Source organism: Miniopterus schreibersii (genome assembly GCF_964146895.1).
Source record: "Miniopterus schreibersii genome assembly, chromosome: 1".
Lineage (NCBI taxonomy): Eukaryota > Metazoa > Chordata > Mammalia > Chiroptera > Miniopteridae > Miniopterus > Miniopterus schreibersii.
The window spans coordinates 119,904,711-119,929,190 of NC_138101.1; the positions used below are offsets into that span (position 1 = coordinate 119,904,711).

Consider the following 24,480-nt stretch of genomic DNA (forward strand, 5'->3'; position numbering starts at 1 on the left):
AAAGGATTCAGATTCCCTTCCTCCCCCACCGTAGTGGCAAAGTTAAAGGTGAAACAGAATAAAATAGTTTGGGAAACTGTCAGAGACAGACCAGTGAAGAATCTCAACTATCTCTACACTGCTGAAATCTTCCATGACCAATTTCTTTTCACTCATATTCTATCCCTTTCCCACAGGCTCCTCCGCCCCTATTTTGTACTTTCTCCCTCAATGTTTCTTTTCTTTAAAAAAAATTTTTTTTTTTATTGATTTCAGAGAGTGGCAGGGAGAGGGAGAGAGAGGTGGAAACATCCGTGATGGGAGTCATTGACTGGCTGCCTCCTGCACGCCCCCTAGCGGCAACCCGGACATGTGCCCTGCCCCAGAACCGAGCGGGGATCTCCTGGATAATAGCCCATGCTCAATCGCTGAGCCACGCCGGCTGGGCTCCCTCAATGTTTGTAATTAAAAAGGCTGAGATATTTGACTTTCTGGCTCATTTATATGATCTTTCCTTCTTGCGTCCCTTGGCCTCTTTCTATGAACCCAGTCCCTGATTTTTTCTTTGTGTGTGACAACCTACATGGTGTCTGCGTGGTTGTGCCCTCCGGCTTCCAGCAGAGGGGCTGGGGGTGAATACTCCCGGCGGGAGACTGTAAGATACACAGAGATATCAGGTGTGGCACCAGAAAGCCGGAAACGCTCTGCTCAACACTCCGCACACTTTCCAAATCCAGCGCCACCCTCAGCCCCTAGGACCGGCGAGTCCCGCCGCGTCCCGGGGCGGGGCTGCGCCTGGTGGGCTGCTGCCGGGGATTGGCTCCAAGGGGCCGGCCCCCGGCCAATCCGGCAATCAGGCGCGGGGGCGTTGGCCAGGGGCGGGCTCCCGCTCCCAGCCTCCCCGAGGCGCGTGCCCGGCTTCCACGAGTCTCTGGAGCGGCGCTTTCTGCTCCGGGCGGCCGCTGCCCCTCGTCCTCGGGCCAGGGGACCAGGCGGAACATGGCCTCGGTCACTGTGGCAGCAGCAAGACGGAGCCTCGGTCGGGCCTCTCCGCTCCTCCTCCAGCGCGGCTACCAGACCGAAAGGGGTGTCTACGGCTACCGGCCGAGGAAGCCCGAGAGCCGGGAACCCCGGGGCGGCCTGGCGCTCCCGCCAGGTCCGGGTGGGGCTGGGCCGTGGGCGCGGGGCCGGGGAGGCGGGGGCGCTTCGGGCCGGGCCTGCGGTGGGGTGCTTCGCGGGGGAGCTCGGGCTTCAGGGGGGCTGCCGTCCGCGCTGGCCGGTGAGCGGGAAGGGGAGGGAGGGGCAGAGAGGCAGGCGTGAGGGTCGTCAGTGTCGCCCCCTCAGCCTCGGTAGCTGAGGAACTAGGTCAGGGTCTCTGCGTCGGTTCCACGCTTGGGTGATCTTCCTCTTCCCACCTTCCGAGTTCACACTGGTTTTGTGAGCTCTTGTCTTTTCTATTCCTTGGTTGTAAACTTGTGGGAACTTAGCTCTTTGCGGAGGCGGGGCTGCGGGCAAAGAAAAGTTCTAAGATCTCCCGGCTGCTGGAGTTTACACGAGGATACTTTTCAGGGCCGCGGCCAAGCCCCGGGCGAGCGCGCACGCGGGGATCAGCGCCGCGCTGCTGGGTGAGGCGGGCGCTCGGCTGGTGGTCTCGGACCGCAGCATGGGCTTTATTATCCGTGTATGTCCTCCAGCTAGCCTCTAACTTTAATTTCAGAGTTTAAAACTCTTGGCTGAATTTAGAGCCATGTTACTGGAGTTTTAATGAGTTAGAGGAGATGAGTATCAGTTTTTTGGAACCTCTCTCTTCTGTTACATGCTTGTGTGCAAGAGATTAATTTTGAAGATTTGATTTATGCTCCAAAGTTATTGTATCTTTATTCATCCTCACAGAATAGAAGATGAATACAGGTCAATTATCAGAATAAAGTAATTTGATATCTTTGATCCAGTCACTAGAGTAACAGTGAAGATACCCTCCATCATCTGAGCACCTGACCTTTGAATCTTACATCACACACTGGAATCTCAGTATTTTTGCTCTTGACCCCAGGGGACATTTGGAATAAACCTGATTTCTGTCTCTTGAATGCAACAGGGTTTCTTTAGGGAAGGCATTTTTGAACTATATTGTTAATCCCTTGAGGGTAAGATTATAAGTATCTTATTTCACTTTGCAAAATGAGTGTCAAGATTTTTACATGTCATTTCTCAAATGTAAGTGTGTGTTCCAATCGTTCTGAATGATATATATATTTAATCCTCACCTGAGGATATTTTTCCCACTGCTTTTCAGAGATAGTAGAAGGGAGAGAGAGAGAGAGGGAACCATCAATGTGTCTTGGCTGCTTCCCGCACACCAGACAGGGATCAGGGATTGAGCCTGCAACTGAGGCATGTGCCCTTGGCTGGAATCGAACCCGGAACCCTCCAGTCAGAAGGCTGATGCTCTAACCACTGAGCCAAACCCTGGCTAGGGCTGAGTGATATTTAAAATGCTGGTTTCCAGGCCTCCTTCCCTCCCTCTTCCCCTGGGTTCTGATTCAGTGGTCTGAGATGAGGTTCAGGAATATGTGTTTTTATCAGGCACCCCAGATAATTCTCTAACAGGAGGTCTATGGCCATCCATGTCCAAATGCTGTTATAGTCAATAAGAGATGTATGTGTGAAATGTGTTTGACAGTCTCTTCTTCATTTAAGATCATATTAGCCTGTGTTTAGTGCACTATTATTGTGATCTCATTTGAGGTTTTCCCTCAAACTGGTCTCTATTTGATTCCTCGCATTATTTTATAGTAACTCTTTTTGTAGATCATTACCTCCTACTAGGCTATGTGGGAGAAAGGGGAAGGAGAATTGTATATATCATGTCCAATAGTAGCTCATTGGCCAGAACTTGGTCACCTGTCTCTATATACATGCAAGAGAGATTGGAAAACACAGTCTTTATTCAGGGTGGCCATGTACCAGCTAAAAATTATCTTGAGAAAGAAGAGGAAAATAGATACCAGAAAATAACCAGTAATCACCACACTTGATCCCTTTGGCCACTCAAGTATCCTAAACTTTTCTTCCCAAACATAAAATGTGTTCACCTCTTTCCGTTAAATTCCTGAATCCAGCTCAAAATCCATTATCTCTGAAGAATGTGTGGTCCTCTTCATCTGTCCTGGCTGTGTGACTCCTCATGGATCTGCCATCCACCCCATATATACACATATGATATATAAAGAAAACTTCCATCTGTAGAAGGAAAAAATGAGGCATCTATAGCAGTCACTGGTTCAAATCAGTTACCAAATCCTATTGGAGAGGAATGATAAAAGCTCCTTGATGTGGCTATGTAGTAAGTTCACAAGTTTATTTGGCCCTTCAACTCTGCCCTCTACCCATTCCCTTGACTTTGCCTAATGAGTTTTTCTTTATCTAGTATCTTCTGTGGCCATCTCTGACATGGACATGTTCTCCTTGGGGACTGTACTCCTTTCACAGTCTATTTTGATAAGGTTAAGAACTTGAGATTATCTTAGGGGGTCATCAGTTACAGGTTTTATTTTTTCTGGCCACAGTTGGGATTTATTTGGCAATACAATTTTCTTATAAAATTCTCAAGTCTGCAGCCTTTTTCCTTCTCGTCATTCCATGAGCAAATTGCCAGTCAAAGATCTCATCTGGCCCTTGCTGGGTGGCTCAGTTGGTTGGAGTGTCTTCCCATGCACCAAAAAAAGACTGCAGTTTGATTTCCGGTCAGGGCACATACTTAGGTTGTGGGTTCCCAGTTGGAGCACTTACGGGAGGCAACTGATGGAAGTTTCTCTTTCACATCTCTTTTTTCTCTCTCTCTCCCTTCTCTCTCTAAAAATCAATTTAAAAAACCCATATCCTCAGGTGAGGATTAAAAAAGAAAAGATCTCATCTAGACCTAATATTTATTTATTGATTGATTTGAGAGAGAGAGAGAAACCTTGACTTGTTGTTCCACTTACTTATGCATTCATTGGTTGCTTCTTGTATGTACCCTGACCAGAGATCAAACCTCCAACCTCGGCATAGGGGACTCCCCTCCAACCAACTGAGGTACCCAGCCGGGACCTTTAGACCTGATGTTGAAGCCTGAAAACTTCAGTCTTTTATTTATTGCTTCTGTGTTCTACCCATTCAGCTCCCTAAATTTAATGGTGATTACCTTGAGATCAACCAAAATAATAGGCTTGAGTGGGCAGGCAACATCCTTTATTGGATCTTGAGGTCTCCGCTGGCTCCCCTTGTCTAACAGACAATGCTTACTAGAATGTACTTGAAGCAGGGTTTTGTTTGTTCTATCTCCTGTTAGTCTTTTCAGAACCACCTTTTCTAAATACTTCCTATTTTCCAAACTTGCAGCATCTGTCTTCTGGGTACTTTGACCACAGACAGAGAGTACCTCCGTGCAGAGTGAATTTCCTGCCATCTCTTCTTGCTGATTAGCTAGCTCCAACTTGACCTCATCTTTCTCCCAGGGCTTTCCTCTGAAAGTGACAAGAAATAGTGAACACTCACTACTGAGCTACAGGATCTGTGGGCATGTAGTCTGCCTTTCAGGGTATTGCAGGTGCCAGTTTTACCAAATGTTTTGTCAGATAGCATAACAATGCTCATCAGCTTTCTATTCTGAACTATATGGATCTTGACACTCACTACCTGGCTGCTAAGCCAGTCATACATTTTAGGTTCTATTATGGCAGCAAACCACCTTGGGTACTGAAATCTGTATTAGATAGGATGAGTTCAAGTGCTGTGCCAGAGACCTGGAATAATAATGGCAGGATAAGTATAAAACTAAACTGGTATGGCACCTTCGCTCTGCAATGTCATAGGGGTCAAGCTCCTTCTATGTTCTTCCTTCACCATCCTGTGGGTGTTGCTTTCAACTCTGGCCTGAGATAGCTCACCACTGTATCCATATATTGACCAGTAGGAAGAAGGAAAGGGCGAAGGGAAGAGAGCCAGTCAAGACCCAAAAGTTGCATACATCGCTTCTACTACCTTCTTATTGGTCAAAACTTAGTCACATGGCCACACTGGCTGCATCAAGGCTAGGAATGTGTATCTCTATTTTGGATGGTCATATACTTAACTATCTATTACCATGAAAGAGAAGGGAAAATGGGTATTGGGAGTTATAGCAGTCTCTGCTACAGATGTATTGTAAAATTCTGGAGCAAGCACTCCACCTTCACTTTTTTCACCTCATACGTCATATAAAATTTTGAGCACTAGATTACTTAAAGCCTTGTTTCCTTTATATTTTCACTAACTAGGATCCTAGCCTAGACCTTTAGTTCTGGTCTGCTACAAAAAAAGGTTAACTCAAGGGTTCTTAACCTGAGTCCATGAACCCCTATGAAAAGGTTTCAGAGGGTTTGTGAACTTCACACAACTCTGTATGTCTATCTGTTCTAGGCAAAGGGCTTGTAGCTTTTAGTAAATCCTCAAAGAGATCCATGACTTTGAAAAGGTAAAACTGCCAGCTTCTCTGGCATTGAAAACTATAACCTAGTTCCCTTCTAGCTTAGTCCAGTCTTTCTAAAACACTGATTTCATTGAGTCATTTTCTTACTCAGGTCTCCAAAGGCTCTATTTTGCCTCTCACAATAAAATCCAAATTCTTTAGCTTGATTTCAGTGCCCTCATGTATCTCGACTCATCCTACATTTTTGTGTTTTTTTTTACTTCCCTCCAACATAAATGCCCCTACATGTCAGTCTTTACCCAAAGTTCTTCTTCCTCATTGTGGGCCTTTTCACTTTTTACCCGTTCTCCATGGCCCGGCTCCATTCCCAGATCCTCCATGTATCTTTCCAGAAAACACCAGCCTATCCTGACCTGAACTCCCTCAACTCTCAGTATGGAGCCCTTTGGACTCTATTGAACGTTTTCTGATTGTGTGTAAGGTTCTGTCTGGTAAAGACCTAGTCTTAGATTCTTCTCAGCTCTACACTTAACTGAAAACTTACTAAATGATTCAGTCCTACTAAGACATGGAAATAGGGTTCTCTATTTGCAATTTATTTGTGACATTTAGTGCATTTGAATTTTGCATATACAACTATAACCTCAAGTGCCAAAAAAGGGAGCACTTTATATATTGGGTAATCCACTATATTTCTATTACTATATTGGTAACAATGTGTACTATGTTCAGAAAAAACTAATAACTGCTTTTTTGCTGATGAGTCATTTAAGACTTGTTGGTTTTTTTCTTAAATTCTGTATGTGTGCTTACGGTCAGTTCCATTAATTAGGACAGGAGGCTGATGAGACTAAGGACATGGTTTGTTGGGCTCTAGTCTTTTGCATGTCACCTGCCATTTGTCCTAAAAGGTAACATGTGGTTGAGAGGAATGACCGTTAGTGTGGTGGAACATGTACATAACTTTCAGTACTGGCAAAGTAAATTAAAGGACAAATCCTACTGAAATGACTCATAGCATCCTCCAACATCAAAGGTGATGTAAGAAGAGGGAGGAGGGATAGTCAGAGTTATGGTATCTCCCTTCTCCCTTTTGCCCTTTGTCAGTTGTCTTTCTTCACATGTTTATCTTGGCTGAAAATCATTGCCTTCACAGGATGACTACATCATTCACCAAGATTTCCATTGTATTAGGCTTTAAAGAGATATTGAATTTGTTTCTTCTAATCTTTTGGATGGCCATGGTTTCACTAGTTAAAATTTGACCTGTGATGGGTGTTTTTTATAGCTGACTATTAGTAACAGCATGTACTTTAACCTCTGTAAACCTCAATTTCCAAGTAAACTTGAATTTAATTATCGACAACCCCAATTTAAAATGGAGGTGGGTTTAGGAGTGGTGACTTACAGACATAAATTTCACTATGCAGGATTTGGGCTATAAGAAACGGGAGAATTTAGTGAGCATCAGGAGATAGGAGTCACAGGATTCCAAACAGCCTTTAGTGGTTACTGACCTTGGCACTGAGCTTTAGTAGCTGAAGGGGAGGTTGTAGGCATGTTGCACATTAGAAATAACAGGAGCCTTTACTGGAGTCATGGGAAAAATGTTTGAAGAAAATCTTACTGCAATAGAGATTTTTCAAAATATAAGTAAATCTGGAGCACAAATGCAGACCAAAAGGGCTAATAACATTAGGTCTTGAAATTCTAAAAAGAAGTCTCAATGACTTCTAGTTGTCTCATCCCTTTGCTATAGGCTCTGGACTTCCCTCTTCAATTTCTTTTTAAAAATTTCACTTATAATTGATATGGAATATTATATTAGTTTCAAGTATACAACATATAATTTTTATTATAGTATAATGGATAAAACACTGGATTGAAGTAAAATATTCTTGAATTCAAATTCCAGCTTCTTAATTATCTGTGTCACCTTTTGCAAGTCACTTAATCTCTGCAGTTTACTATTCTGCAGATAAGAACACCTATTTTCAAGTTGTTGCAAGGACTAGGTAAGACGATGTGTGTGAAAAATCCAGCGCAATGTGTAGCAAAAGTTAGTACTCAGTAAATGGCCACTGTCACTTATTATCAATCTGTGACCCTTATGTATCTATCTTGGTAATGATTTAAGAAAGGATTAGGACCCTAGCCGGTTTGCTCAGTGGTTAGAGTGTCAGACCGAAGGGTCCCAGGTTCGATTCCAGCCAAGGGCCCGTACCTCAGTTGTAGGCTTGGCCCCGGTGGGGGCTCAAGCAGGAAGCAATCACTCGATGTGTCTCTCTCACATCAATGTTTCTCTCTCTCTTTCTCTTCCTTCCACTCTCTCTGAAAAAAGCAATGGAAAAAATATCCTCAGGTGAGGATAAAAAAAGAAAAAGGAGTAGAGAGAAATGGAAAGGACCAGAACAAGGTTTCTGTTTAAAGTCTGGGGGTTTTGTTTTATTTTTGTTTTTGCAAAAAAGAAATAGATGGCAAAATAAATTTATTTTATAAAGATATTATGTCTGAGATGGGAAGAGAGGGTATGATATGAAATGAACTCAGTTGCACAGCCTAGGTCTATCTGAGTTTGTTGCACAGAATTAGTATTCTGGTACAAAGTCTTGGCTTTTAATGTTGTTATCTCTGAAGTTCCTTAGTTGAAGCTGGAAATAACCATCTCATTTTTATAGGGTTCTAAGGAACTCCAGTTATGAATTTCCCTTTCTTAGAATCTTCAGTGTTTTTATAGATATCTAACATTCCCACTTGCTTTAAGCATATGCTGCCTTGAAAGGAAATATACTGTGGATATGATCTAGATATTTTGGGGGGAGGCTGTTTATGACCAGATGATGAAAACAAATTGTATTGACTTTTAGTTTAAGCACTAAGTTTAGTTGAGTGTATCTGTCAGTGCGCTTCATGCTGATTAATATGAACAATATACTTCCTGATAAGAAAACACTATTCAGTGCCCCTACCATATTTGCTTACAGCAGAGAATAAAGTAACTGATATAGATATCCCTATCAAAATTTAATTTTTTACTTCCTGTATTAACTAAGATTCTTTTGGTCACAAGCAACAGAAACCAACTCTCACTATTTTATTTGAAAGATACAAGGGTATTTCCTAGAATTGAAGGATATGTGGAATAAACCAGAGGTAGCTCTGGGAATAGTGGTAGAAGCTTTCTGTGGGTTCATAGAGCACAGCTGTTAGCGTACTCGGCTCCAGTGTCACCCATAATATGTGTTGGGTGTCCTTCAGGCCACACCATATTTGGACTTAGCACTCCTTCTTAAAAATACATTCTTTCCTTGGCTCTGTGGCATTGCAATATCCTGGTTTTCCTCCTAACAACCTTGGTCACTTTGGGGGGGGGGGGCTCTTCCTCTTTGCTCATCTCTAAGATATTGGTACTCTATGGGTCTGCCCAGGGCCACTTTCTCAATCTACTTTCATTGTGGGTGATCTCTACTTTCCACAGCTTTCAGTATTACCTACAGAATTCCATCTTTAGTAGGATAAGTCCAATAGTAAATATACGGGGTTACCATCACCATTCTCATAGCAACCTAGTAGTCTTTTTTAAAACATTCTCTCAGTAAACATCAGCTTACAGAGATCACTGCTCCAATTTCTAAATGCTCACCAGCCAAACTTTTAATGATACTCTAGAACACTTAGGAGTTGACACAAAAGGACAGTGCTTTAGACATGATAGATCTGGATTTTAGCTACAAATGTGAAGATTTCCTACTTCATAAAATAGCAGTTAAGAACTTCAATACTGTTCAGAATAGAACCCTATGGCAATATAGAAGATTAACTTCCATCCAGAAGTCAGTTCATTTACTGGGATTGATTGGTGCATTAGACATAATATGGATCCTTCTAACTGCAGTGTTAGTGCAAACACAACTTTACATATTCAATACATCTCTGTTCTTTCCTCTGAGCCTTTGCAGTATGCTGAATACAAACCCCGGCACGTTTGTAACTGTGAAATTGTTGTATGGCAATACATGTTGAAAAAAATGGTCATTATATATTTGAAAATATGCTAATTGTTTTCTTTGGGTTCTGAAAATAAAAATGCAAATTTAAAAAATGTTCAGGAAATTGTGTGCCCTCTACAGCACATCTGTTCATCCTCAGGGATTTGTGCTCAGTTTGTGTAAGACTACCTTGACAAACTGAAGGTTAACTGAATGTGGCCATGAGGAATCCCCTCCCCACCCCCTGCCCAAATTTTAGGAATTGCATGTGGAAAGTAAAGTAAAGCAGATTTTGGCTGAATATTAAGTTATCTCAGATAGAATTGGATTCATTGAAAGATAATGACTCTCCTTTAAGTGGAGACTGGGGATAACTCATTTAGGACTTTACAAAGGGGATTTTTTTGGGGGGTTTTGCATTATGTGAGTGACATGATAATTTTTAGCCTTTTCTGCACCTAAAATTTCATGAGCCTATGAAATAACTATGTAGCTAGGGTCTTTAAGAAATAAAAAAGAAATGTGTTAATGTAAGAAAACATTCAAACCTGGGAAGAATTTTTTGTGAATTTATTTGAGCCAAAGTGTTGACACCTCCCAAGGAGCCAAAATCCCAACGGATTGAAATAATGCTCTGAGAATGGCAGTTTTGCACCTTGCTTTATGGACTACAATCAAAGAAGAAAACGCAAGTGGGTTATAGGAAATTCATTGGTGATAGATTTAGGGAGGTGGGAGAAAGCAAAGTGGGGGGCCTGGATGGTGGTGGTGATGTGGAACCTCTGGGACTGGATAAAAAGTAAAATGATAGACACATGCTTCTTTTACATAGGTGGGTACAGGATAGTTAACAGTCAACAGTTAAAAAGATAATATCAATGAGAGGTTTCGTGGTCTCTGCACTGGTGCATTGAGGGCCTGGAAAAAGGGGAAATTACTTTGTTTTGCAAAGGCATGTGTTAATCAGGAATGTTATCTCAGATGCAAAAGACAACCAACAGGCTTAGTTAAGGTGAAAGTTAACCTTTGTTAGGGAAAAATACTGCCTTAGGACGTGGCTACCAATCATAGACTGCTTATATTTAAAAAGTTTTAATTTCAGACCATCCTTTGTTGTTACTTTAGGTCTCTGAGTTTGCAAGGCCACCATGCAGGCCTGCCCTGAGGTTGTCAGGTTTAGTATGTGGCCCTTTTTCGTCCACAAATGTAGCATTGATTTTGTAGTTCTACCTATCTCAATTTATTTTTTATGTAAAGTGTTGAAAAATATCTTAAACACTAAGAAGATTAATTATCCATACTCTTAGCATTGTAAGAGTTTCTTTCAATTTGAGGTATTCCCTTTAATATTTATTCATGTGCATAGTTATTTTTATAAATGTATACTCATAGTTCTGTTGTAGGTGTCAAGAACAGCACTTGGTGTTAGTCCAATGGGGTCAGATTGGGATTGGGTTCAGCAACCGTGGTACTTGGGTTCTGGCTAGGAAAGAATTCATAGCTAAGACCCAAACTACAAGAGAACATTTATTTGGTAAAATTACAGAGGTAGAAGAAGAAATGGGCTTAGGAAACAAGTTACAAAGGCAAAGAAAGGGCCCTTGGAGCTTGGGAGTGAGGAAGCCAATGCTAAGGCACCTGGGGGAGGGGTGGCAGAAAGAGAAAGGGAAAGGCACCAGAGTGCTCCCAGGAGGGAGAGCATACTGGGTCCTTGGTCTTAATGGTTTTAATTGTAGACATCTTAGGGGAGGTCCCAGGGAAAAATCTCATTATAATATTCAGCAGCTTTCCAAGTGTGTCCTTTCAGGGTTGTGGGGACCATCATTCAATGCTGCTGGTCCTGAGGTCAGCCGTTGCTGCTTTTGTTGCTTGTCTGGGACTTGAGCTGAAATACAACTGAGGCCTAAACGTTATCTTTAGGGAGGAAAGGACAGGGGGTCCAAACCGAATGAGCAGCAATATGCTAAGGGAGGAGGAAAGGTCACCCTGGGGGACAGGTCCTACCCTACAATTGTCCTTTGCTAGGCATCCAGGGCTTTCCATCCTGGTGACCTTGTGTACCTGGCCCATCGATCTTGCTCTGCTCAAGTCTGTCTAACTGCCTATCACAGTTCTATTTACATTTTGTTTTGCTTTTTAATGTCTTTAGTTATCCTGAGATAAATTTAAGGAAATAAGTGTGTTTTCCTGGATTCTGAGTCTCTAATCCTGAAAACCACTGGTAGATGTGGGTGGGTAGGAGCAATGCATTAAAAATGTCTAAGGCCACAAAGGCTTCTTTGAAAAACTGACTTTTGTGGTTTGAGGGCATTTCCTAAACTTTTGTATTGCTTTCTTTTCCTCCTAACTTAGTTGATCATGGACTTGCCAGGTTGGTGACAGTATACTGTGAGCATGGTCATAAAGCTGCCAAAATCAACCCCCTCTTTACCGGACAAGCCCTGCAGGAGAATGTGCCTGAAATCCAAGCTCTTGTGCAGACTCTGCAGGGACCCTTTAATACCACAGGTAAAGCCCATTGACAATAGACCTTCCATATGAGTTAACTACCAACAGAGGTGGGGCTCCTTTCTCTGTTCTTGAAGAACCCATGTGCTCAGTGGAGCGGAGGCTTCCATAGGGTGTGAGGAGACAGTGAGGGGCACTTTCAAGCTCTATCAGGGAGGAATAGTCTTGAAGTTCTAGAATGGTCTTTCAATAGGACTCATTTCCCCTGCGTTAAAAAACTCATAGACAAATGGCCAATAGGTACATGAAAAAGTACTCAGGGAAATGCAGATCAAAACCACTATGAGCTAGCACCTCACACCTGTTAGAATTGGCTATTGTGAAAAAAAAAGATGCAAGTATTGGTGAGGATGTGGAGGAAAGAGAATCCTTGTGCACTGTTAGTGGGAATGTAAGTTGGTACAGCCGCTGTGGAAAACAGCATGGAGGCTCCTCAGAAAATTAAAAATAAATCCATGATATGATCCAGCAATTCCACTTCTGGGTATTTATCCAAAGGAATTGAAATCAGGATCTTGAAGAGATGTCTGCACTCCCATATTCACTGCAGCATTGGCTAATCAATATCAAAGATCTAAAGTTTATTGTAAGAAACCATAAGGAATATAAAGTAAACGCTGGTTTGTTACCTCACGTAGTAGATTTCAGGCAAATGACTGATAACTGATTTGGTGCTGAGCTAATGACATATTACTAACTTTCCTTTTCTTTGATATCAAGGAGATTTCCTTTTACCTTAAAATGTTGTTTTGGTATCAATATTAATTCACATTAAAACCAACTGTTTATTAATAAACATTGCCTTATAGATATTATTAAGACATGAACACTTTGTTAGACAGATATTTGAGATAAAAGTAGGACATAAGCTATGTAGCTATAAAGCAGATGAAAAGTGGGTTTGAAGTTTTAGTTTAAATGACTACAGAATCAAAATTTGACATAAAACAGTGTGGCTCTGTGCTTCTGAAGAAAAGATTTTTTCTTTTCCTCTTCTAGTTTTACTACCTTATGGCTTTTGACCATATTTTAGTTTTGCTTCTAGAAAAATGTAGATAAGCACTGATAATGACCCAAGTTATTTGGAACAAAAAGCTCTAAATTGAAATAATTACTTTGGTATGTTCTATAAGTAGCTGCATGGTTGATTCTTCTTTAAAAGGATCTCTTTGATTCCATTCCATAGGATTATTGAACATGGGGAAGGACGAGGCCTCTCTTGAGGAAGTATTAGCCTATCTCAACCAAATCTACTGTGGGCAGATTTCCATTGAAACCTCCCAACTTCAGAGCCAGGAGGAGAAAGACTGGTTTGCAAAGCGGTTTGAGGAGCTGAAAAAGGAGACATTTACCACAGAAGAGCGAAAACACCTGTCTAAACTAATGCTAGAATCTCAGGTATAAAAGCAGCAGCTAATAAATGGAATAGGTCAGCTCATTTCCTACAAAGATATCTAAATACTGGAGAGAGGAAATTAGACATTAAATCTCTGAACTTACCTCCTCTTAGCTCCCATTGCCTCAACAGACAGTAAAACACACCACTTAATTCTGAGTAGGAAAAAGCACATCCCCAAATGGAGCTATTGGTTCTCCTCAGAGTCAGAATACTTTTTATATGTGGATTTGTCTATTCACTCTATAAAAGATTACAAAATCCTTAAGATCTTCCCTTTTTATTACCTGAATAAAAAAAACTATGCATGGAAAACAAATCAATTGTATTAATGGAACTGAATGTTTGTCAAGGCTATGATCAGGACTCAGGCATATCAAGATGACAAGAAATTTATTCCCAATAATTCAGATAGGAGGCTAGTTTGCAGCCTTGATAAAATAATACTGTAGAGCCTGATACTAAAGTTCAGGTACTGGTTGAGGCAGCAGAAATCTGAGCCCCAGCCTCTACCCTAGAAGAACACACATTTAACGGGTTTTCTCTTGGGGTAAGTTATCCTACCTCTCAGGTTATTTTCTCTGCACCCCCTACTGTGGATGGTGTCCTTGGCAAGGCTTTCCTGCTGGACTCTGGGTGACTTATGTCTTTCTCTGGGGTAGGTAGAGAAGGGGCATGGCTGCAGCCACTTGAGGTAAGGCAGGATCTTCTTAACAACACACATAAGCATGTCTGACTTTGATCTAAATATTCAGCTATCTTCGTGTAACTGAAGTGTCTGATGTGATGTCCCATAGGAATTTGATCACTTTTTGGCCACCAAGTTTGCCACAGTGAAGCGATATGGAGGTGAAGGAGCTGAAAGCATGATGGGCTTTTTCCATGAGTTACTGAAAATGTCAGCCTACAGTGGAATCACTGATGTCATCATTGGGATGCCCCATAGGGGGAGACTTAATTTACTGACAGGCCTTCTGCAGTTCCCTCCAGAGGTAAAATACTTTCTATGACATACAGTTGACTGTAACAGAATAAAACTGATGGTGATAATTCCTTTTAGAAAACTGACTAAACATATGAATCATTGGTCCAGGATATAGCTTAGTTAACTGATGGGACCCAGTGCTGCTGGATAGAACGGGTCTTTAGGTTGATTTCCTACATATCCTTGTATGGATTCTTTCTTCTTTCAGGGAATTTAAATGTTAGTTTATTTCCTCAAGGATGATATGAATAGATAAATTCTGTTCTTTGAAGCATGCTTTTCTTACTTCATAAAAATTGTTCAAATGAACACAAAGATCTGTGCAATTCTATACAATTTTACCTTTCACTTATGTGCAGTTTATAGTTACTAGGTTGTATTAAAACTAATGATACATTGCTATCTTAAGAGACTACCCAAGTGAGTGGTTTTATAGGTAATTGGATCCTGGTATTTCTGTTCAGTCCAACTCAGCTGTTCTGCTCTGTAAGTCTCTCAAAAGATTTGAGAGTCAGGACTGAAGTTCTGAAGTCAGGGAACATCAGAGAGATTTGATATTCAATAAGGTTGTGGCCATTATTTGTGGATAAGCCTCGTTACTGTCCTTTGTCTGGGGATTAAAAATAACTACAAATGTTAAAGGGACTGTTAAAGTTAGATGGAGTGAATAGAGCCCACTAAATGATGTGTTGTTGTTAAGAATATTAGAAAATCTAATATTAGAATATTATATTATTATTATTTTAATAATATTAGAATATTAGAAAATCATGCCTAGGGGCCAAGCTTTATCACTATTACTCATACTTCAGTGTTTTCTGATGCTAAGAAATTAATAATCAGCTTTTAAAAGACAAATACCGCCCAGCTGACATGGTTCAGTGGTTGAACATCAACCTATGATCCAGGAGATCGAGGTTCGATTCCCAGTCAGGGCACATGTCCGGGTTTCAGGCTCGATTCCCAGTAGGGGGTGTGCAGGAGGCAGCCAATCAATGACTCTCTCTCATCATTGATGTTTCTCTCTCTCTCCCTCTCCCTTCCTCTCTCTGAAATCAATAAAAGCTATAAATAAATAAATAAATAAATAAATAAATAAATAAATAAATAAATAAATAACAAATACCTTAGAAAAGGTAGAGCATGCAGAATAAAGTGATTGACAGATGGAGGCATGTGCTTACATACATGCAGAAATTCTTAAACCAAAAATTGCATTCCTAAACTATCTCAAAGAAATTACTCAGATACAAAATTGATTATAAATGATCATATTTGTGACAAACACATCTATATGTACACTGTTTATGTTTCTATTTGTAGATAGGTAAATAAGAAGCTTTTGCAAACTAGAGAAGCTTTGGGTCATTCAAACAATTTGGCAAATTGAGAATAACATGCTGTTTTTGGTTAATACTTTGGTTTGAGACCCAACTTAGTTACTTACTAGCCAGAGACCTTTAACGATTGAATTTCTCTTGCTTATTCACTTTAAAAATGTGTAGTAACGTCTGTCTCTTAGCAGACTGAAAATGAAGTGAGACAATGTATGTAGAGAAGTCCTTTGACTATTGGACTTCTATAGTTTTTTAGATGTAACTTGAGCTAAGAATATATGTCATCCCTTCTCTAAATGGGATTAAGTTCTATTATTTTCCTCTTGACCTTTAATGAAATTAATTCAAAAAGTTCTTTTGCAAATATATTCTAACAGGTGTATTTAAGAAAAGTTACTTTGCTTATTGCAAGGCAGAGGTAACTTACTATGTCATGTTAGACTCTTCAAAAAGTGTTCGTAGTTCATTTGATTGTGAATTTCTCTAAATAGTTCTGTGCATTGGAGCAGTTAGAAGTTTGTGCCTATCTTTAAATAATGGATGGTAATAATAATTATAAAAGCATGTGCATAACGTTGTTTTGTATTGTATAATTTAAACTACTCACTTCTTTCCTAGTCTCCGTTTTGATAAAAAAACATTTTTTCTTGTATGTGTATCCACAATAGCTGATGTTTCGCAAAATGCGAGGCTTAAGTGAATTTCCGGAAAATGTCCCAGCCACTGGAGATGTCCTGTCTCACCTGACCTCCTCGGTTGACCTGGACTTCGGTGCACACCATCCTCTGCATGTGACAATGCTGCCTAACCCCTCGCACCTGGAAGCCGTTAACCCCGTGGCTGTTGGGAAGACTCGAGGAAGGCAGCAGTCTAGGCAGGATGGGGATTACTCTCCAGAAATTTCAGCTCAGCCTGGGGACAAAGTCATTTGCTTGCAGGTACTTGTAGCTTCAGGAAGTGTGACCAGAGGTTGGGAAGATGAGGGAGAATGTTCAAGTCGGTGGGTCTGAAAGGAGATGGCAGACATTCAAGATGAAACGGAGATGAACTTTTGGGAAAAAAATATTCTGGGGTCCTTTAAAAATCAATAACAGATCTGAGGTCTAGTGTTAAAACAATTGACTTTAGACTGTATTTTTCACTGTGTTTTTTCTTGTTCGATTTATGAATTAATTAAGGGGGTATTGACTGGCATACCTGCTACTGCTAGGAGGACGTATGTCATCACTTCTCTGAAAGTATGGCCTTCTAGGAAACCACATGGTACCCATATATCTAACAAGGCTGCAAGAGTCTGAAGTTATTTATTTATTTATTTATTTACTTATTTTGCTTGTTTGTTTTAAAATGAAGATCTTTGGTATTAATGTAAAGAATACAGATTATTAGTGTGGTTCTTGCTTCTCTCCCCCAGTTTTTCATAACCCAAAAGGTATCTTTTAGAGGTTTGGATTATGAGTCACTTTTCTTTTTTAAATAGGAGTGTTCATTTAAATGTGGACCTTTAACTATTGGGAGATAATTATTCGGTAACTGAGATATCGGTAACTGAGTCTTTAAACCCAATAGAAATCTATAAATCTATATATAAGGCAATAGAATATTTGGCTGTATATACAAAAAACACATTATCTTATTTGTTGATTTTTCAAGGGCCAGAAACTTGTGGAAAATACTTGTGGGTAGGCAGACTGGATTTGATTATGATATGGCATTGTTAGCATATGGGATCTGGACCTGGAGCGGGTCTGCCCAGGTCCTGCCGATAGTGTGTGGGTTCTTGATTTTGCTTAGGAAGATTTTGTTACATGAGTCCGGATGATTTTTTTTTTCTTCTATGTCTTTATTGATTTCAGAGAGAGGAAGGGAGAGGGAGAGAGAGAGAGACAGAAACATCAATGATGAGAGAGTTATTAATCGGCTGCCTCCCCCATACTCCCTACTGGAAATCGAGCCTGCAACCCAGGCATGTGCCCTGACCAGGAATCAACCACGATCTCCTGGATCATAGGTTGATGCTCACTGCTGAGCCACGCTGGCCGGGCAAGACCAGGTTATTTTGAGAGTATGTATATTACAGCTGGGGACTGAAACAAAGGAAGGCCTTAAGGTAGAAGAAGCAACCTGGGAGATCCTAACGGGGCTGCTTTGGCTCACTGAGAAGTAAAAGTAACAGTGATAGAAGTGACCCAAGGTGGGGCTGCTCTTAGCTCACTAGAAAGTCAGAAAAAAAAAGAGGCCTTGGAGACAGGTTCAGTGAGTAAGTCCGGGACAAGCTGCCACTGCCCACTGCTGCCCTGGTTGTAAGTCTCTTGGGGACCTTTTGAGTTTAGGAGAAAGAGAGCAGAGATACAAGGTGTGGGCGTTCTTTAGTGAGAACATACTGTGGGTCCTTTGTTTTCTCTTGAGGCTTTTTATCTTTCTTTGGCTGGCCAGGAATCCTAGGGAGGTCTCTGGGGAAGGTCTTTAACAGAATATTCATTAGCTTTTTAGGGATGTCTTCCGTATGTTGATTCATCAAATTGTGCATATAGATGGATCAGAGGTTATTTTCTGGTTAGTTTTGTTTTTAAAGAACATTATTGAAGAGGGACTGGGATGAAGCCAGTCTGCCCCAGGATAGTCTGGAATATGTAAACCATTTGCTCCTAAGTGTCCTTGGTTACGGAAGATAAAATCTTGTGATTCATTAGCTGGCTGTAAATTGCTCAAGTTGTTTGGCCTTGTTTAGTTATTTTGTCTCAGTTTCCCTTATTCCACTTGTCAAGGAATTTCCCTAGCTGCTTACTGTCCTGCCACAGTATCTCTAAATAAAAATCTTCAAATCATCAACCAGATATTCTCTTTACCTTTCTTTTGACTTAACTCATTATACTCTAAAATGTTTTAGTCATTTACATTTACCCACTACATTAAGCAGATCTTAAGATTGATTTCTGAAGTAAGAGGTGAAAATGGCATTTTCTTTAAAATGATGAGAAACTGTCCACTTTTGTCTGCTTTGTGTTCCCAAAACATTTTGCCCTGCTCTGTCTGTGCATGTCTTGCCTTGCTCAAGTACATGATTCTAATTTCTTGTGGGAACTCTGAATTTGGAGCCTATAAAATCATGGTGGGTGAGATTCCTGACGCTACTTTTTCTGCCTGTCTTCTGTTTTTCTTAGTCCTGGACCTGCTGAAAATGGATTCTCATTTGTGATCTTCTGTGTGTGTCCACCCCCACCCCCACCCCCGTCATGTTTGGCTGAGCGGCTTCCACCTCACCCAGCATTTGTTTGTGCTTTTGGACCTTTAATCCCATAAAGCTTTATGGAACATAGTGGTGTGGTTTCTTTCTTTATTTAAGAGGGAAAATAAAATTAACAAATGGCACAGGTGTGCTTTAGTGCCAAGAATCCTAAGACCAGGATAAAATAATGCAAGCTATGAACATATGTTTATGTTCCTATTAATGCCTCTACTGTAACATTTTTGTAAAGGAGCAGAAAAGGCACGCATCTCTGTTCCTTGCTTTACTGACCTCATTTTACATTCTTAAGAAATCCTATCAGCAAGGGAATCTAAGGGTGAGGAACCCCTTGACCCTGTGTGGGTCACTGTGTGGTTGCTGGTTGGACTTTACAATGTAACACAGTGTAGAAAAGACAAGGACTCTGGAACCAAGAAGACCTAAGTTCAAATCCTGGCTTTGCTGCCTTGTAGCTTGGCTTGCTTGGTTCTTGTGTTCTCTGAATCTCATGGATAAAATGAGAGTATATTACATTCTTCATCGTATTCTGAGGATTAAGTGAGACTGTACATAATATGTTCCTTAATCCAGGAGAAAGTCTTAGAGAGGTGGGGAAATAAGTAGAAAATGGAGGTATCACAATCACAGAAGGTCTAGGGTCTAGAGCAGGGGTGGGGGACATCTGGTTCACAGGCCATATATGGCCCTCAAAATCATTTTGTCTGGCCCTCCTGAGGGCCAGACAAACCACAGGTGGAACTTGAAATTCAGTAAATCTAGAAGCTTTTTTCATAGCTAATTTTTAAGTTGATAATTTTGTATGGCGTGAGAATGATGTTATAAATATCCAAATGGCCCTTGGCAGAAAAAAGGTTCCCCACTCCTAGTCTAGTGCAAGTCATGTGAAATATATACTATTTCTGAACCTTGGTTTTCTCATCTGTAAAAAGGACAGTAGTGACTTCCTAACCTGTCTGCCGCCGCTCCCCAACCTGGTTGTTGAGTGGATCAGTAGAAATAATTTATAGTGCTTTGGAGATAATGTAAGGGTATGTTATTACTATGTATAAATATTCCAAAGTGTCAGTTATCCCTCTAGACTCTAGCAGTGGGGAGGTGTGGACTGGAAATTTCACTTAGGCAGAGGAGTTCTTCCTTTCTTACTCAAAATATTCTACTTATATAAAAATAACTCTCCACAGGACATTAACAGTGTCATTAAAAATGAACTTCTAAGTATTTTTTCTTAATTTATATTTAGGTATTTTAATTCTGTTACTATTAGAGCCACAAAGACTGCTTTAAGTTAGGGCATATCAGATAATTTTATTCTTTAGTTCAGTATCTTGGCTGTTTATAATTGTCTTTTTAGCACAAAGTCTGTATTATACTTTCTTCTAAGGGCTTATATTTTCTTTTAAGATCTTTTAAGATCTACATTTTCCTCCTTATTTGCTTTTAGCTTTTCTAAAAAAAAAAAAAAATTTCCCCCTTCTCTGCCACCTTTTGTTTACCAGGTTTTGTGATATTATGATCTAGCAGACTTCAAATGTTCTAGAAGAGTAGCATATTTTAGACATTCTCTCGTAATAATATTTTATTTTTCCCCTCAAAGCATCCTGTTTCTCTTTTTGTTTTTGGGGAGGGGGGTGGAGGGTTTGATTGGGCAAGAGGGAGCGTTCACAGCCATGCACTGTTCCTTATATCTCGCAGGCTGTTTCCATGAAAGTTCTACTACAGCTGATTTTCTTTTCTGCACCTCCAACAGCCCTTCCTCCTATGGTGCTGCTTTGTGTACTAGACTGTTGATGAGTATACTAGAAGTGATGGGTATAGGTACTGATATGGTGTGGAAGGAATAGGTCAACTGGTAGTGGCTGCAAGAGGAAAAGAACTGATTTAGCATCTTCAAAAGATGCTTTAGGTCAGCATAACTATTCTAGAAAATCCTACAACCAGCAAATTTTTAGGAAGGCAGGGGAACAGTGAAAGGGTGTTTGTTTTTATTCCTGTTATTATTTGAAAACAATTTATTCCAGTCTGAAAACCTAAATTTCTCCATCGCTTATGTTCCTTTTCTTTTTTTTCTCCCCTATAATTTAGGTTCATGGTGATGCTTCTTTCTGTGGTCAAGGGATTGTTCCTGAAACATTTACGCTCTCTAATCTCCCACATTTCAGAATTGGTGGAAGTGTCCATCTGATTGTCAATAACCAGCTGGGTTATACCACTCCGGCAGAAAGAGGAAGGTCTTCCTTATACTGTAGTGATATTGGTATGTAACACAGAATTGTTGGTATTGCTGGGTCAGACATGGAATTTCTAGAGAAACTTCTAGTTCACTTGGAACAGTGAGCCTCACTGGTTATCCCATTTTAAATTTTGGATCAGACACAGTCAATAGTCACCGTCAGTGTTGTTAGTTAATATTCCTTTTAAACTCTGAGTGTAATCTTTATATCCAAGGAAATAAGACTAGAATGGAACTTACAATGTGCAATCTCAAATTGCTTAAATATCCAGTTGAATGATCTGGTGGAAACGAGAGATTGGCACAATTAGTCAGCATTAAAGTAATTGTCTTTAGGATGTTCAAACTTGGAGTACTCAAATCTTAGTCAAAAAGGATATGTTCAATTCAATAAGGGGGTAATATCTAAAATATATAAAGAACTAATACAACTTAATAATAAAAACAATCCGATTAAAAAATGGGCAGAGGAACTGAATAGACATTTCTCCAGAGAAGATATACTAGTGGCCAACTGGCACATGAAGAGGTGCTCAGCAGCACTAACCATCAGGAAAATGCAAATCAGAGCCACAATGAGATATCACCGCATACCTCTTTGAACAGCTATCATCAAAAAGACAAGAGACAACAGGTGCTGGCAAGGATTTGGCAAAAAGGGACTCTTATACACTGTTGGTGAAAATGAGAGTGTAAACTAGTCCAACCACTATGGAAAACAATATGGAGATTCCTCAAAAAATTAAAAATAGATCTATCATAAGATCCAGAAATTCTACTTCTGGATATGTATGCAAAGGAAATGAAAACAGGAATTCAACAAGTTATCTGCACTCCATGTTTATGGCAACATTATTCATAATGGCCAAGATATGGAAGCAACCCAAATGTCCATCACTGAATGACTAGATAAAAAAATGTGATATATATACACATGGAATATTATTCAGTCATGAGAAAGGAAGATATCCTGCCATCCATTTGTGACAACATGGATGAACTGTTAAGCACATTATCCTAAACAAGATAGGTCAGACAGAAAAAGACAAGTATTGTATGATATCACTTATATGTGGTATCCTAAAAAAAAGTCAAAGCTGTAAAAAAAACAGAGTGAAATGGCAGTTACCAGGGGGTCAGGGATGGGGGATAAGATTGATGGTGTTTAAGGGTATAAATGAGTGAATAGTAATTGAATAGTAAATAAGCCGTAGAGATCTAATGTGCAGTATAATGAATATAGTCATTAATATGCATTATAGTGATATCATGTGATAAATATTGCTTTAGTGGCAATCATCACAATATATAAAGTATCAAAGTAATATTCTATATATCTTGAATTTACAAATTTTAACTTGTCAAATATACATATATATATGCACATATGGATATGTTCAGCTGCTAAATTTGGCCAAGTAGTCTGGTTAGAAATCAGATGCAAAGAAGCAAGGTTGCCTTGTTTTAACCTATGAAAATTGGCAGTGTTATGAGAAATGTAGGATTTTAAAATACATATATATATTTAAATTATATTTATTGATTTTTAGAGAGAGAGAGAGAAAGAAACATCAATGATTTGTTCCACTTATTTATGCATTCATTGGTTGCTTCTTGTATGTGCCCTGATTGGGGATCTAACCTGCATCCTTGGCATATCGGGTGGACACTCTTAACCAACTGAGCTACCCAGCCAGGGCAGAAATACAAGGCTTTTATTACTCAGTCCCTGTTTCACAGAATTATAGGAACTGTTAGACAGTAGGAGCATTTCTCTTTTAGATCCAGAGCCTGGCCTGGGTGCTTTTTGGGGCTATGTGAATTTTTTGTGATTAGTTAGAGATATAGAAAACTCGATTTAAAAAATATATATATATCTTTACTGATTTCAGAGAGAGGAAAGGAGAGGGAGAGAGAGAGATAGAAACATCAATGATGAGTCATTGATCAGCTGCAGCTCGCAACCTGGGCATGTGCCCTCACCAGGAATTGAACCCCGATCTCTTGGATCCTAGGTCGACTCTCAACCACTGAGCCACGCCCGGCTGGGCCAGAAAACTCATTCTTGAATTTCTCTTTGGAGAAAATCCAATTTTTTCTAGAATGCATCTTCTCATGACCCTTTATCTTAGGAGGAAAAATAATAGTAATAATGACAATAACAAAATAAATGTTAATTATTACACACCCTGCACTGTTAAGCACTTCATATGCATTAACTCATTTAATCTTTACAACAATGCTAAGTGGTAGGAGCTGTTATTCTAGTGTTAAAGATGGGGAGACTGAGATTCATAACTTTACCAAGGTAACACAATAAGTCACACAATTGTGACTTGAATTCACTCTTGTCAGCCGAACTCCAAAGTTTGGGTTACCAACCAACCCAAACTATCTTTGAGGATGTGGGCTGCCTCTCCACACAGGCAACAGGACTTGGCGCTGGGCTAATGTCATCTGGGTGAACTGGCCCACTTCATCTTGGTCTTCTCTGCCTCAGGGAAGCTTGTGGGCTGTGCCGTCATTCATGTCAATGGAGATAGCCCAGAGGAGGTGGTCCGTGCCACACGGCTGGCCTTTGAATACCAGCGCCAGTTCCGGAAGGATGTGATTGTTGATTTGTTATGCTACAGACAGTGGGGCCACAATGAGCTGGACGAGCCCTTCTTCACCAACCCAGTCATGTACAAAATCATCAGGTACAATTAATTATACACCTTCATTTAATATACCCTCTTCTCCATAGTGCTCACATGATTTTTATTAGACACTCTCAATTAGAATGACCAACTTTCCTGGTTTGCCTGGGATGTGAAACTTTCAATGCTAAAACTGGGACTCCAAAGTCCTGGGCAGACTGGGATGGTCAACCTATGAGGTTAGGAAAGCTCCCCATATTCTCCAAACTACATGTTTCCTCAATGAGCAGACAAAGGGGGCAACTTAACAACCTCATTTAGCAGATGGGAAGATGGAATAGAAGGACTTAGGCAGAGCTTTGCCTGAAGTTACTTCGTACAGCATTGACAGGGTGAGAAACAGAATCTCCATGATCCACTTCTGCAAACTACAGATGGGGACCTACTCTGTGCTTTGGCAAGATGTTACATGATGGATTTTAATGAATGTCCAGAACTGTGTTGTCCAATATAGAAGCCACTTAAGTGGCTACTGAATGCTTGAAATGTGGTGAGTCTTCATGGAGAAGTGCTGTGAGTGTAATCAACACACCGGATTTCAAAGACTTAATATGAAAAAAGATGCTAACTATCTCAATAATAATTTTATATTGATTAGATATTAAAGTGACAATATTTGGGATATGTTGAATTAAATAAATGTGATTAAAATTAG

The 24,480-nt window shown here is 40.2% G+C and overlaps 1 protein-coding gene across 2 annotated transcripts in view; it reads left to right on the forward strand.

Annotated features, from left to right (window-relative positions):
- Window positions 1-878: 878 nt before the first annotated feature.
- Window positions 879-24,480, forward strand: part of DHTKD1 (dehydrogenase E1 and transketolase domain containing 1) — a 44,166-nt gene continuing 20,564 nt past the window's right edge. Inside the window, exons 1-7 of one of the 2 annotated variants that reach the window (XM_081123341.1) lie at window positions 879-1,135; window positions 11,773-11,928; window positions 13,115-13,326; window positions 14,122-14,316; window positions 16,315-16,584; window positions 20,979-21,150; window positions 23,627-23,825. In XM_081123341.1, the coding sequence (XP_080979467.1) occupies window positions 979-1,135; window positions 11,773-11,928; window positions 13,115-13,326; window positions 14,122-14,316; window positions 16,315-16,584; window positions 20,979-21,150; window positions 23,627-23,825 (1,361 nt within the window). In that variant the 5' untranslated portion in view covers window positions 879-978. The remainder of the gene's footprint in view (window positions 1,136-11,772; window positions 11,929-13,114; window positions 13,327-14,121; window positions 14,317-16,314; window positions 16,585-20,978; window positions 21,151-23,626; window positions 23,826-24,480) is intronic. The other variant, XR_013997826.1, reaches the window with a different exon arrangement.